The following is a 14,064-nucleotide window of genomic DNA, read 5'->3' as shown; positions in this document are numbered from 1 at the left end:
GCATGATTCTGTATCGTTAAGTTCTGTAACACACTTCCTATGAGAACACATTACACGTAAAGGAAACGCTGGTATCTTGCCATCAAATGAGTACAGTACCATGTCACTGTAGGTTTTATAATATGAGATCATACCGGAGTGGGGTGGTGTAGTTGGAGCTGTTGAATGTTTTATTTGTGACTGACACTTCATGTCATATTTTGCTTCCCTGTAGCAGAATGCGATCCATCCCAGGGTGATTTCGACAAGGTTAAGAGGTATTAACCTCACAGTCACAAAATGCGTTTCAGTGTAAGATATTAGTTCAACTAGGACATGGTCTTCGAGAGCTCTGTGTTCCTTTGGGTTTGACTGGAGTGTTAAATAAGGCTGCATGTTCTTGTAAAAGCCTCTTGTTACAAGTGTATCTCTAGTAAAACCACCACAAAGTAGAAGAGGTAGCTCTTGCATGAAGGGTATCTGGGAGCGTCCAGTATGAAAGTGCAGGTGTAGATTGTGCTTTCCAAAATCATGCATTCTCTTATCAAACAGCTCCACCTTACGGCGGCTCACAGTACTCGAAGTCAAATTGAAAGGAGTTTTGTCATGTCAAGTAGTCAAGAAACTGTCAAAGCAATAACAAAACCATTATACAAATACTAAAATTATATATATATATTTAGATTGATATTAAAAGTAACAGAAACAAACAAGACCGGTGAATCAGAAAAACTAAACAGACCCATCTACCCAGTGTATAAATTCAATTCATCTCGGTGTCTCGGTATCTCGGTCTCTCAGCCCCTGCACACTCAGGCTGTGAAGGACAGCCATACTCCGGGCAGGTAGTATATTAAACCTAAGTGTCTGACCTTCCTCGGCAAAGTGGTTTCTGTGTGTCAGACCAGACAGGTCAGACCACCAGGCTGTGGTCACAGTCAGTTTAGGGCCAGATAGTGCTTCAGGGTTTGTTTTTTATTTTATCTCGGATATCAGATGGTAGGGACACCTCTGACATCTGACATCTTTCTAATTTACCTTCAACAGATTAAACCGCCTCATGATCTACAGTAAATGCCAACTAGGAACAGGCTGATGCTTCTGAAACATTTAAAGTCATCTGAGTGTACCATGGCCATATCAGAAATATACATATATTTGCACTTTTGTTTCTTAAAACTGTACATACACGAATAATTTTGTTTAGGTGCTCAGTATAGAATAAAGGGCCCCTTGAATGGATTCTAGTTTTAAAAGATGGGTAACGGGAAGTTGTCCCAACTATTTTACGGTTAATATTATCGTCTGGGAGGGGGGGTCGTTTTTAACGCTGACTCCAGTGGCTTTATTAACAAACGTGTACAGACAGAATCTTGAGCCGGCGGTTCGGGTCTCATTTTAATAAATTAATTCGGCAGTTTTTTTGCAGTTGCCATATTTATTTGCTTTAATCTGGAGCTACTGCCCCCCTTTTATCAGAAGCGGTTGATCAAAATGGGGTCCCCCCGTTTTGCAGAAAACAGTGCCAACCTGTGTTTTGGGGTGTTCGCAGACGGGCGGAGCGCACCTCTCCAGCAGGGCGCGCAGGTGTCGCTGTTGCCTGCCCGCCTCTCTCTCTGCTGCGCCGGGGAGGGGACTGAGAGAGCAGGGCGGAAGCCTTCTGAGTGAGACTCACAAGAAAACGATGATTTAGAGCAAGAAAGTCTCCACCATGAATCTGAGGGGACTCTTCCAAGATTTTAATCCCAGGTAAAGAGAATTGAACGCTGTTCTTGTTCATGCGAACCCCTAAACATGGCGTTATAGTTACTGATGGGGTAACAGGCCTCGTGTTAAACTAAAATAGCTTTCACTTGTTTTAACCTGTATTTTAAAGCAAAATGCAAATTCATGATGTAGTTTTGTTTTTCCGGGTTGATTGTGTTATCTAGTGAGAGTTTGTTTTCATTGAAAGATTATAAAGTACTTCAGCGGAGGAGTTATGCCCGAAAGCCACGGACTAAAGTTGATGTTGCAACCCGAAGACTGCGGCTTCAAAGTCGGGAATAGTGGAGATCAAAACATAGAGCACATAGGCCAACTATTTAGTAGTGAACCCAGCAATTTATCCGCTTTTCTGTTTGCGACCGTTCTTAGTATATGGGCCTCAGTGACGATCGTTAATGCTACTGAACAGATTAATTGAATATCGTGTTGTTTTGGATATTGTGGTTACAGTTTGTGGAAGTGCTCTTCCTGTTTCGAAGCCGTCCGCACGGAAACACAAACGCCTACTAAAAATTACAGTGGGTCTTTAAATTTGCAGCAGCAATTGCTAATCCGATGCAACCAGATTTTGTGTCGCTTAACACGTTTGCCGCCGCATAACACTTATTTCGTGCTAGGTAGCAAGATAAAACTAGAGAATGAACATGTTTTTTTTTTACAATATTTTATGAGAATTATCGCTACCACAGAGGAATTTCTCATAAGCCACAAACAGAATCGAAAACTCAGAAACTCGTGATTTCTAGTGTAGTCCTCATTTCACCAGTTTCACAAGCAGTTTGAATTTTGCACATTTAATTTTATTTGATTCAGAATGGTGGCAGAAAAACAGTGAAGTTAAGAATATGCCGGTTGTCAAATGGCGCTGTGATGGTTTGTCGCCGGTTGTTCATGGCACAAGAGTCTGAATTAGCTATCCCTGTGCTTTTCAGCAAATTCCTCATCTACTCCTGCCTGCTGCTGTTCTCCGTGTTGCTCTCCCTCCGGCTCGATGGAATCATCCAGTGGAGCTACTGGGCCGTCTTTGCACCCATATGGCTCTGGAAGCTCATGGTCATCATTGGTGCGTCGGTGGGCACAGGAGTGTGGGCCCGAAACCCACAGTACAGGTGAGCTAGCAGCTGCGTGCTCTGCCTTTCTGATTGGGATTGTAGCTGCCTTAGTTAACAAATGTACCATCAACCTTCCAGACCGACATTAATTGAGGGGACATTTCTGCTTTTGCCCCTTTTGGGGTCTTAAGAAAGCATGTTGTTGTTGTGGTCTTTTTCAACAGAGTTGCTCAGATCCATTTAATGTAGATATTGGCCTGTGCTGTTGGCCTCCTGGTTTTTGAAAATATTATTATAATAGTATTATTTGATCTCTGTGAAGTACACAACAGTGGTGTTAATATGCGCAGAAATGCCAGGGAAGTGGATTATTTTGGTGACAGTGTTCATGTTATTCCTAATAGTTTAATTACATGCAGTTTAACCATCAGCACTTAATCTTAAGGACCTTTTGACTTGTTAATGAAAAGTATGCAAATATATAGCATTGCAGTTCTTAAAGGAGTTGTATATAATGAAAATGCACTAATTTTGCATGCTGTGTTTTATGTTGAATTCTCTGTCTAATGATTGTAAAAGGTTGTTGTTCAGTGATTTAGGATATAAGGTGCCTTGGATAAAAGCATCACCTAAATAATGAATAAACACAAGTTGTCTGACACTATATATAAATAATGCAAGGAGAAGGGGGGCATCATGTTATCAGAATGTTACTGCTGGAGTTCTAGCACAGATTAGGGTGTGTAACATTACTAAGGCTCTGCCTAGCTGTAGGTGATTCCTAGATTTATGTATTTTCAAATCAAACCAAGCCTCCAGAATGCTGAAAAAGAACAACAGGAATGATCTATAGCTCCTGAGTAGAGGTGATTAAAATATCAGCTACAGCCTCTGCAGTGAGTGAAGTTGGACCCTGGTGAAGGCTTGCGCTCATGATCTCACAGGTCAGGTGACTGCAGCTTGTTGGCCGCACTGGACCTCACATTGCCAGTGTGCCTGCCATGGCTTGTGAAGATGGTTATATCAGGTTGTGTTGTAGAATGCAGCAAATTACCAGACCTTGCACGTCAGCTGTTTCTGAGAAACGGCAAAGGCAGATCAATACCGTAAACAAGGAAGTCTGACAAAAAGTGTAGTTGCTACTTAACTAGGCTTTACTTAATAGCAGTAAGAGTTTTCTTTTTTTTTCTCTAATAAGTACATGTTTGTTCAGAGGTATAAAATGCAAGTACTGTAAATTACAGTAATCATCAGGCAAGTTGGTAGGCAACTTGGCTTGACTATGGAAACAATGTAGACACTTTGTTTGCCAAATCAGTTCTGTATTAAAATTGAAGACAGTAGAAAATTCCTGAAGGTGCTCATGCAGAACTTGTATTGACTGCTCAGTCCTACTCTTCCACATCCTTATTTAGGAACTCAGGAACAGAAGTATACTTTCAAAGCCAAATGCAATTTGTATGTACTTATGTAGAAGCTGTACGGTACAGCTTCAGCATACGATGAAGACGGATGCCGTTATTATCAGGAAGGTGGAGAATGTGGTCTAGAATCCATGTTGTTGCTGAGCTCAGGATTTCTCTGCAGTGGACAGTGCTTCTGATCGCCTTTTGTGTTGCACTCCAATCTTTTGGTAGCCAAGACATAACTTCAGCTGTGGTAGCTGAGGCCATGATGAGTCACAAGGGACGTTGATCACGCATGGTCACAATTATCAGCAACGGCAGGTTGAGTCACATGATTTTGTCTGCAAAACCTCAGAAGTCCAGAGACCACATTTTGAATCCGGGCTTTGCGTTTACTATGACCAAGACTTGTCTCGGAGTTGGACTTTTTGCAAAGCCTTTGCTCAGATTTTATAGTGGGTTTTAATGCTGATGCTTTCCAAGGAGCTATTTCACAAACAAATGGCACCACGTCATATCCTCACAGCTGAGCTGTGAATGTCTGTCTTAGATTTTTTTAAAAAAAGACTGCTGGCATTTCTGATAATAAAAGGATTCCATAGCCAGAAAGGAGTCCAGGCATAAACCTTGACAGTGGTTGATTTAAAATGAAGATTAGCTACATAATCAGCTTTATGATCTTGAAGAATGGTTGGTAAGAGTGAGCTTGATGACCAAGAACATCTTAATCTGCCACCCACTGGAGTTCATTAGCCTCATTCTGCCTCCTTTTGGGTTTTGTTTCCTCTCCGTTTCACCTGAACGTCACCTGTGACGCTTTCCTTTCTCTCTCCTGGCGGGCAGGGCTGAAGGGGAGACCTGCGTGGAGTTCAAGGCCATGCTGATCGCAGTGGGCATTCACCTACTGCTGCTGATGTTCGAGGTGCTGGTGTGCGACCGCATTGAGAGAGGGACTCACTTCTGGCTGTTGGTCTTCATGCCACTGTTCTTCGTGTCGCCAGTGTCGGTAGCGGCCTGTGTCTGGGGCTTCCGGCATGACCGCTCGCTGGAGGTCAGTAGTGGTCACTAGCGCCTGGGCTGTTCCTTTGTGTTCGTAAAAGATCTATACTGCTTGGTTTAATCTGATCCTTGATTCAGACAGACCTAGAAGGACTAGTGTCTTAATGTGCCGTTATGAAAATGACCATGGCCAGTCAGTATTGTCTTGATTGCGTATCTGGATGTGTGGAGGAGAATCCAGATTATTTATCCTAAAATAAGTAACAAGAGTTTTGGACGCATAAGGAAAATGAATGTAAACAGCCATGCCCTCGAAATAAATGTCAATAGTAATCACTTGTTCTGTGGCAGGAAAATACCATACATGACGCCTGGAGTGTTGTTGCAGTTCTCACATGTTGACTTACAAACATCCTACATTAATAGGCGTTATTTAATATTTTACATTTTAATGTTTCTCTCTTTCTGTTTCTGCCTTCAGCTGGAAATCCTGTGCTCAGTTAATATTCTTCAGTTTATATTTATCGCACTGAAGCTGGACAAGATCATCAATTGGCCTTGGCTGGTAAGAGATATCCTGCAGCTGTGCCTTTCACCTGCTACGAAAGACATTTTGTTAGCTGAGATGAGTGTTTCTCTTGGTATATTTTAAAAGAACACTGAATAGTGATTTCCATTATATTTTTTCCTAGCTTCCAACTATGCTGTTAGATCCTGAACTGGAAATTAATTGATAATACAGATATACATTGTCTATTCATCAGGTTTATTGGGGGACTTAAGCTGTATTGTTTAGTATTGTTTTTAGTTCCATCACTGACTCTGCTGGGTGTACAGATTAATTTAGTTAGTCAGTTTCCTCCCTCGTCGCAATTTGACTTGCTTTTCACTTGGATTCTTTTTTATTACAACTACAAAAAGTGTTGTCTCCATTCTACAATGTAGAATAAGCATTATTACACTTCACAGGAGGGCTGCCTATGTTCAGCTTTTCAGGGATGGAGTCCATCAGTCCATTAGCCATTAGCCATTAGCCTCCTGCCTGACAGTATTTCTAGGAAGGAATGCAGTCAGTTTTACACATCAGCTATAGTGAAAGGTAATTAAGTTCAATTAACTGTTAAATAGAATGTCACTACATTTGAAGGAAAGGGATAAAACATATTAAATATTTCTGTGTAGTCTGGCCCTTATTTCTCAAGGTTAAACTGTCCACTGCATGGTACACTGTTTGACCACGGGTAATTATTTGTCTTTGGTTTACAGTTTTAAAATGACCAAACCTCCTGCACAAGCTTGCCTCATGTATTATCTCTGAAACAGACTTATGTGCCATTGGGTTTGTTCATAACCAAGGGGATATTTTTATATTTTGAAGTATAAATCTGATATTAAGTTTGTTTCTTGAAGGCTATACATCTGAAAATAAAACCTATACAGTTGTGTTTCTCTGTTAACTGCATGTTATTTCATTCTTGCTTTAGGGTAAAACTGCATGAAAGGATCCAAGAAATACTAAGGACTATGATAGTATATCTTAGCAGTTTTTTTATTAAGGACTAAAACTGAATAGAGAAATAAAAGCTAGTTTTCATTTAACAGTTTTCTGAATAAAAATGCATAATATTATTTTTTATTATGTGGAGAGACAGGACCAGGTCTCATACTGGCTTGTCATACTGTGATTGCAGTAAGATTTATCTGAAGTCTGAGCCAGCTGATGAAAATAAAGGCTGTGTGTGTTCTTAGGGTCCTTTCAACATCAAAGCATCAAAGAACGACTCTTAAGTAACTGCATTGTATGTCTGTTCCTAGGTTGTCTGTGTCCCTCTCTGGATTCTGATGTCATTCCTTTGTCTTGTGGTTCTGTACTATATTGTTTGGTCCGTATTGTTCCTGCGCTCCATGGATGTCATAGCAGAACAGAGAAGAACTCACATTACCATGGCGATCAGTTGGATGACTATTGTTGTGCCATTACTAACATTTGAGGTAGGCCGTTGGAATCCTGTTACACATACAAGTGAATTTAAAAAAAATTGTGACAGCCTTAAATTCATGTCTATAGAAAACAAGAGCTGCTGTAAGAGCTTTGCTGTGTTAAATAATGAAAACACGGCAGCTTCTGATGAAGGCTACCTCCCTTATATATTGGACATCCAATATTAAGGAGGCAGATTCGAAATTCAGGATCTACAGTCTTATAGTTTAATTGACTCGTGATCCTGTCACTGCAGTAAAAAAATGCAATGAAATACTAATTTGCCTACAGATTTAAAGGGGTTTGCAGCTGATCCTTTTGTGTGGGGAAAAAACAAACAAACAAACACACTGAATGGTTCTCTTAATGACGTTGTACACACCCTGAAAAATCTTTTGTGTACACCTGCAATAGTGACATTTCTAGGATTCCCAGAATATGCTAATATGCTAATAACAGAGAAATTCCCCCAATCTATCTTGATCAAATAAAGAATTTATTTAGAGAAAACTCTATATAATAATCTGAGAAACCTGCCAAGCATAGGTGAACTAATATAGTCAAAAGCTAAGCGGGTGTGAGCCTTGTCAGTACCTGGATGGGAGACCTCCTGGGAAAAACTAAGGTTGCTGCTGGAAGAGGTGTTAGTGGGGCCAGCAGGGGACGCTCACCCTGCAGTCCATGTGGGTCCTAATAATAATAATAATTGCTTACACTTATATAGCGCTTTTCTGGACACTCCACTCAAAGTGCTAATGCCCCAGTTTAGTGACAGGGACAATATACTGTAAACAGGCGCCGTCCTTCGGATGAGATGTAAAACCGAGGTCCTGACTCTCTGTGGTCATTAAAAATCCCAGGGCGTTTCTCGAAAAGAGTAGGGGTGTAACCCCGTCGTACTGGCCAAATTTCCCATTGGCCCTTACCAAACATGGCCTCCTAATAATCCCTGTCTCTGAATTGGCTTCATTACTCTGCTCTCCTCCCCACTGATAGCCGATGTGTGGTGAGCGTTCTGGCGCACTATGGCTGCCGTCGCATCATCCAGGTGGATGCTGCACATTGGTGGTGGTGGAGGGGAGTCCCCATTACCTGTAAAGCGCTTTGAGTAGAGTGTCCAGAAAAGCACTATATAAGTGTAAGCAATTATTATTATTATTATTAAAATTTCAATGACCCCATCTGCCATTATTTGGTGTGGCTAAAGTGTGACTTTGAGGGTTGACATGTTTTGATTCTCAAAGTGTGCGTGTATTCAGAACAAAAACTTTTTTTTTCCAGATTCTTTTGGTTCATAGATTGGATGGCCACAACAGTTTCAGTTATGTTCCAGTGTTTGTTCCATTGTGGCTGTCTCTCATTACTTTGATGGCTACAACATTTGGCCAGAAAGGGGGAAATCACTGTAAGTACCCAAGGGAAATTAAAGGGGTGATGTTATTTCTAGTCATGAATGTGTCATGAATGTATTGCCTTCGCTTAATACTTCCATCTTTAATTGCATTTGGTAGGGCGAAACAATTCCTAGGAAGAAGCTAGATTACTCAGTGCATTACTGGTATTCTTTATTACTAATGATTTTTTTCCAGTTCTTTAACTTGCTGCTTATGTAAGCTCAACAGTCATTGCTAGCATCCATTTTTATTAAATTTAGGAAAAGCAATGTTTTTTATTAAAAATCTATTAGAATAATTCTTGAAAGACTGATTTATGTGACCTGGTATTGGAGAGTTTCATATTGATTGAGAAGTGAAAAATAAATGCACTGTACATTATTTATTTTTGGATTAGTCTAAATGTGATATGTATGCTAACATATTTAATAAATAAGTATGTTTTATGTGCTGAAAAATGTTCTTTTGGTTGCTCAGTGAGTAAGCTTTTTATTGATGAACATGATCATTTTCATTAACCGTGACATTTTGTTCGTAGGGTGGTTTGGGATCCGTAAGGATTTTTGCCAGTTCCTCCTGGAGATCTTTCCCTTTCTTAGGGAATATGGAAATATCTCCTATGACCTCCACCATGAGGACACGGAAGAATCGGAGGAGACTCCAACACCAGAACCTCCCAAAATTGCACCCATGTTCCGCAAAAAGACTGGTGTGGTTATCACCCAGAGCCCGGGCAAATATTTTGTGCCACCTCCCAAACTTTGCATCGACATGCCGGACTAATGAGCACACGGGTTTGGAATCTCGTGATGGGATGATCAAATGGAGCCTGCCTGGCTGTGGGATTATTCATCTCAAAATTTACTTAGCTGAGAGCCGCTGGAGCCATACAAGTCTGATGGTCTCGGTGTTCATAAAATGAAGAAGCATAAAGCTTGGGTATTTTAATCCTCTTTTATATTAACAGCTACAGTAAGTGATGGAAAGTCCTCAATTGCCAGTGGGACAGCAAGAAAGTGGCATGTCTGTGTGTTAAGTCACTGGTTAGCCAATATTTATGTAAGAACATTTTTACTTCTTGTCTGTTATCAGTTGTGAGAGTGTGTGACAACTTCAAATCCCAAATGATAGACTCCATCCCAAATGGAGCCTAGATGAATTTTGGGAGAGCTCATGAAAGAACAAAGGAGAAGTCATGTTATTCCAGGTCTCATCAGTGGAGACTGTGGTAGAGCTACTTTAATTACCTCTGCCCACTTCAGTTCGTTCTAATTTTTTATAGGTTGTACATGGAAATTCTCAAATGTTCGTGTAGCATTTGAATTAAAACCTATTCCTCAAGTTCTATACACCCAAAATAGTTTCTACAAGTAAACTTTCATATGTAAAGTTCACATGTTCATAGTTTGGCATCTGCCTGCACAGGCATCTGTATAAATTTCTGTGCGTTAAGATGTTTTCATTGTTTCCCCTTTTTGCTTTGCGAAAATATTGAAGAGCTAATGTTTCATGATTCAGTGATTCACTTTTTTCAACTTAAATAGGAGACCTTGATTTAGAGCTTCCAACTTTTTTTACAGTGTTGAAGTTTTAAATTTAAAAAAGTGAGAATCAGCTGGGTTTGGTTTTGTGTTTTTTGTAACTCCCTTCTGTTAACATTACTTCACATTTTTGTGTTTGTCTTGTTAAATCTTTATCAGTCAGTAGCCTCAGAAAATAGTGTACCTAAAATCCTCGCTGTAAAAGAGTCCAGCCTATGCAGACGTCACTAATAAGGTTGTTAAACAGGAGGACCTACATGAGAACAAATAGGGCAATTTTCAGAAATGTAAATAAACAGCTTATTTTTAACTTTTGCTTTATATCAAGGTTTAAAAGGCCCAAAACTAAACATTTACACAAATAATTGTATTTGGAACTTATAAGTTGTTGAATTAGTTTAATATGAAAACTTAGAAATGTGGAGTTGAAAAAATATTTGCTAATTTTCAGTTACATGGTTGAGCAAAACTATCTCCATTTCCACGTACAAAGTAGCACTTTTTAAGGAAACCAACCTTTTGTTAAGTGTTCCTTAAAGCTTCACTAGAGACTCTGTGGACAGATTCATTGCCACCTTATCTGGTCAGATTCCAGAAGCTAAGCAGGACTAGGCCTGGTCACTGGGAGTGGTGTTGGTGGACCAGTAGGTCACACTCTTCCTTATGCACCAGAATTTCCAAACCAGTGCTAAGTTGGGTACATTGTACTATAGGAGGTGCTGTCCCTTGGAAGAAAGGTTAAACTGGTCTGTCAGAAAGCTATGGTACTGTTTGTAAGACTAGACGTGTTGACCCTGGTGCAATGGCAAAATTCCACCATGGAATCTGGACACCCAAGAGTTCCCCTTTAATTCAGCTAGTAGCAGCTCAGCTACTAGTGGTGTTTAATCTCTGGTGTAGTGCTGTTCTTGGAACGTTGAGTAACGTGTGCCACGTAAATTACTGCAGAGAGAATTTGTTCTTTAGACTTATCTGGTTAAATACTGGATTAAATAAAACTGGTGAGGCAATTTCTTCCTTTAACCTAAGCTAGTGTTCCATGAGGCTGCTGGTACATAAATTCTCTGCTTATACAATCTGACCTTCCTAAAGCTCCTGCAAAATTCAACTGATGAAGCAATTTCTCACTTCTCCACCTAGTCTACTGTGTAATCCGGCTTCTGGTGCAAAATGGCTGTTCAGGTGGAGCTGAACTTCAGTGATGAATGAAATGGATCCTGTCCTATTAAAGCACATTAGAATCCCTTAGCATGAAAATTGCTCTATAAATAAAAGGAAGTGAGATAGAATGGCAGTCCATTCTTTACGTTTAGCTTGGTAGTAATGATAATGCAGTGAAATATGATAGATGTGTAGTATAATGAGCAGCAATTCCATTCATATGAGAAAATCCATTTATAACAAAAACAGAAACAAATGTTTATTTTTCTGAGAGCATTTTAGTTTAACCATCTTGAATTAATTTGTCCATCCTTGAGAAAGAGGTCTGTGAACTATAAGCAGCCGCCTTACGGTTCAAGTTACAGGTCAGACTAACTCTACTGTAAGAGTTCCGTGAAATAATGTATTATTTACCAAACTTTACATCCCTACTGAATATGAGCCAGTCCTTTTATTTTAAAGGGTGGCATCATGTAAGTCTCATCCAAATTTGGAAATTACGTTTATTTTCATCTGCAGTCTGGACTTGTCAACTGTCTCCGGTGGTACTGTCTGTGGTCCACCTTTACTGGTTGTGAAGCCCTCAAAACATTCTTTGACAAAAAGAGACAAATACCTTAGTGCAATTTGGGCTGGCTAATTGTCTCTTAACTTCCAGCGGCCCCTGTTGCCACACTAGGGTTGTGATGAGGTGCAGACGGCCTCCCTCTCACCCACCTAGTAGTTTATCTGTTAGCTTGTAATGGGCTCCTCTGCAATACACAGGTGGGTTAATATCAAGGAGGAGGTATTCTTCCATCTCTGGTGTTTCAGTGACCTACAGACACTCTGGAGGGCACAAGGAACCCTGGCCTGGCATCTAATGACATGACTTCTGGGATCGAATCTGCTGCCAGCGCTTGAAGCTTCTTTAATGGCTTAGCTACTCACAAGTCCCCACATTCTGTATCTTTGTTGATACACTGAAGCCTCTCTCCAGCTGTACAGTTGTCACAGCTATCCACTCCTTCTAAACCTTATACAAGCACAAACTGGCAGCCTGCTTCTAGTGCCGTCCTTTTTAAAGTTCTGAGGTTTCTTGTATCACACAGGTATTTTTTTAACGAGTACAGAATTTTATGAAGGTTGTCGAACGCTGTTACACTGATGCTTATTTCTGTTCAAAATCACTCCTTGCTTCCACAGATTGGTAAAATGTCTTTAATCCTTCCGTGTGGACAAATGTAACTAACCGCAATGCTTTTTTCTGTCTAAAGTTCCCAAGTTTTATAAAATCTGTATTGTTCCGTCCAGTAGGATTGCTGTTAAGTCCTTTTCCTACTTGACAGAATGTTTCTCAACAGAAGGATTGTTCAGCAGCACAACAGGATTATTTTTTGTTACCCAGAGTGGTGGATCAGTTGTGAATGATGTATATTATGGCGAGGACTATTATATTATGTGATATTATGGTGAAGACTCTCAGCTGGCCTGAGAGGAGGTGGAAAGTGTGTACTGTTTCTTTTATTGGGTTGGACCAATTTTTGTGTTTTACTGATCTGGTGGTTCTTTAATGTACACTCTGTAAGTGTAAATCTGTGTTCTAATGGCAAACTTTAAAGTATGTATTGTAAATATTACATCCTTAATCTGTACATTTTTTGAAGTTGTAACTAATAAAAATACCATATTCCTAACCTAATCTGCATAAATTCTGCAACCTAGTCTGCATACGAAGGGTGACAGGGCCGTCTCCTGTTATGCCCCCAAGCTGTGGAACTCTCTCCCCAAGGATATCAGAGAGTCACCTTCTTTAAACTCCTTCAAATCCAGACTCAAAACCATCTTCTTTAGAAAAGCCTTAACTGGTTCACCCCCCTGCTTTTCTTAGTACCACCATCCACGGTCTCCTTTATATATTGTAATTGTGTTTTATCTAGTGTATTCTTTTTATTTATTGTTGTCATTCTGTAAAGCGCTTTAAAGGTGCTATATAAAATAAAGTTTATTATTATTTTAAATTCATCTGCATCTGCAATGCTATCCTGCAGAGTTTCAACATTTCCTGATTTTCATTTCATCTGAGCTCTGAAAGATGGCATTGGATCAATCGGTTGCCTGATTAAGAGGCGTTACCGTACCTTCTAGGCTATAAAAAGCAGCAGGAGTACAGGTCCATAAGGCCAGGGTCGTAGACCCAAAGTGTAGTCTATGAGTGCAGCAGCCCATACAATACCATACGCCCAGCAGTCGAATGGGAGCAGAGTTTGATGCAAGTACATAGTTGGAAAGCCCATGTTGCTGAATCTTCCACAGATGAAGGTGCTTCAGACGTGGTAATGGGTTTAAGAGCTCTTGCCTTACTTTCATTTCTTTATATGTTGTAAACATTGCAAAGCACCTTCCCGTGATCTCGAGCGTCACGTTTTTGTTCCCAGCATCTTCCTTCACCCAGGTCAGGGCTGCACTGCAGTGGTGGGTGATGTGATGTCTCCTATTACATGTAAAGTTTCTTTAGAATGAAAAGTGCATTACGGGTCACAAGGTGGAGCAGTGTCTAGCATTGCTGCCTCGCAGGACTGGGGCCCTGGGTTCAATTCTGGACCTGTGGTACTACACTGTGTGGAGACGTACTGTATGTTCTCCCTGTGTTTACGTGGACTTCCTCCAGGTTCATTTCCTTACCTGACATCTGGGAAAATTGGCCCTTGGCTGAGCCATTCTCTATTTGTGTGGTTGTCCTGTGAGGGAAAGGTGTCCCAGCCAGGGTGTACCCTGCCTTGTGCCCATTGCTTGCCGAGATAG

The 14,064-nt window shown here is 40.5% G+C and overlaps 1 protein-coding gene across 1 annotated transcript; it reads left to right on the top strand.

Annotated features, from left to right (window-relative positions):
- The first annotated feature begins 1,562 nt into the window (after window positions 1-1,562).
- On the top strand, window positions 1,563-12,953 carry tmem185a (transmembrane protein 185A). Its single transcript, XM_088924777.1, has 7 exons — window positions 1,563-1,728; window positions 2,679-2,855; window positions 5,048-5,255; window positions 5,685-5,768; window positions 7,019-7,195; window positions 8,466-8,589; window positions 9,117-12,953. Exons 1-7 carry the CDS (start codon window positions 1,691-1,693, stop codon window positions 9,359-9,361), a joined length of 1,053 nt encoding a protein of 350 aa, XP_088780903.1. The 5' UTR covers window positions 1,563-1,690; the 3' UTR covers window positions 9,362-12,953.
- The last annotated feature ends 1,111 nt before the right edge of the window (window positions 12,954-14,064 follow it).

This window comes from Atractosteus spatula, chromosome 9, assembly GCF_055471065.1.
Source record: "Atractosteus spatula isolate fAtrSpa1 chromosome 9, fAtrSpa1.hap1, whole genome shotgun sequence".
Lineage (NCBI taxonomy): Eukaryota > Metazoa > Chordata > Actinopteri > Semionotiformes > Lepisosteidae > Atractosteus > Atractosteus spatula.
The sequence above is the reverse complement of the archived record's forward strand: the minus strand, read 5'-3'. Positions and strand labels throughout refer to the sequence as shown.

Excerpts from the sequence above, each read along its gene's own strand:
- tmem185a (XM_088924777.1), top strand. The coding sequence starts at position 1,691 with ATGAATCTGAGGGGACTCTTCCAAGATTTTAATCCCAG. Across the intron at positions 7,196-8,465 it reads TGCCATTACTAACATTTGAG|ATTCTTTTGGTTCATAGATT; the intron begins GTAGGCCGTTGG and ends TTTTTTTTCCAG. Across the intron at positions 8,590-9,116 it reads CCAGAAAGGGGGAAATCACT|GGTGGTTTGGGATCCGTAAG; the intron begins GTAAGTACCCAA and ends TTTTGTTCGTAG.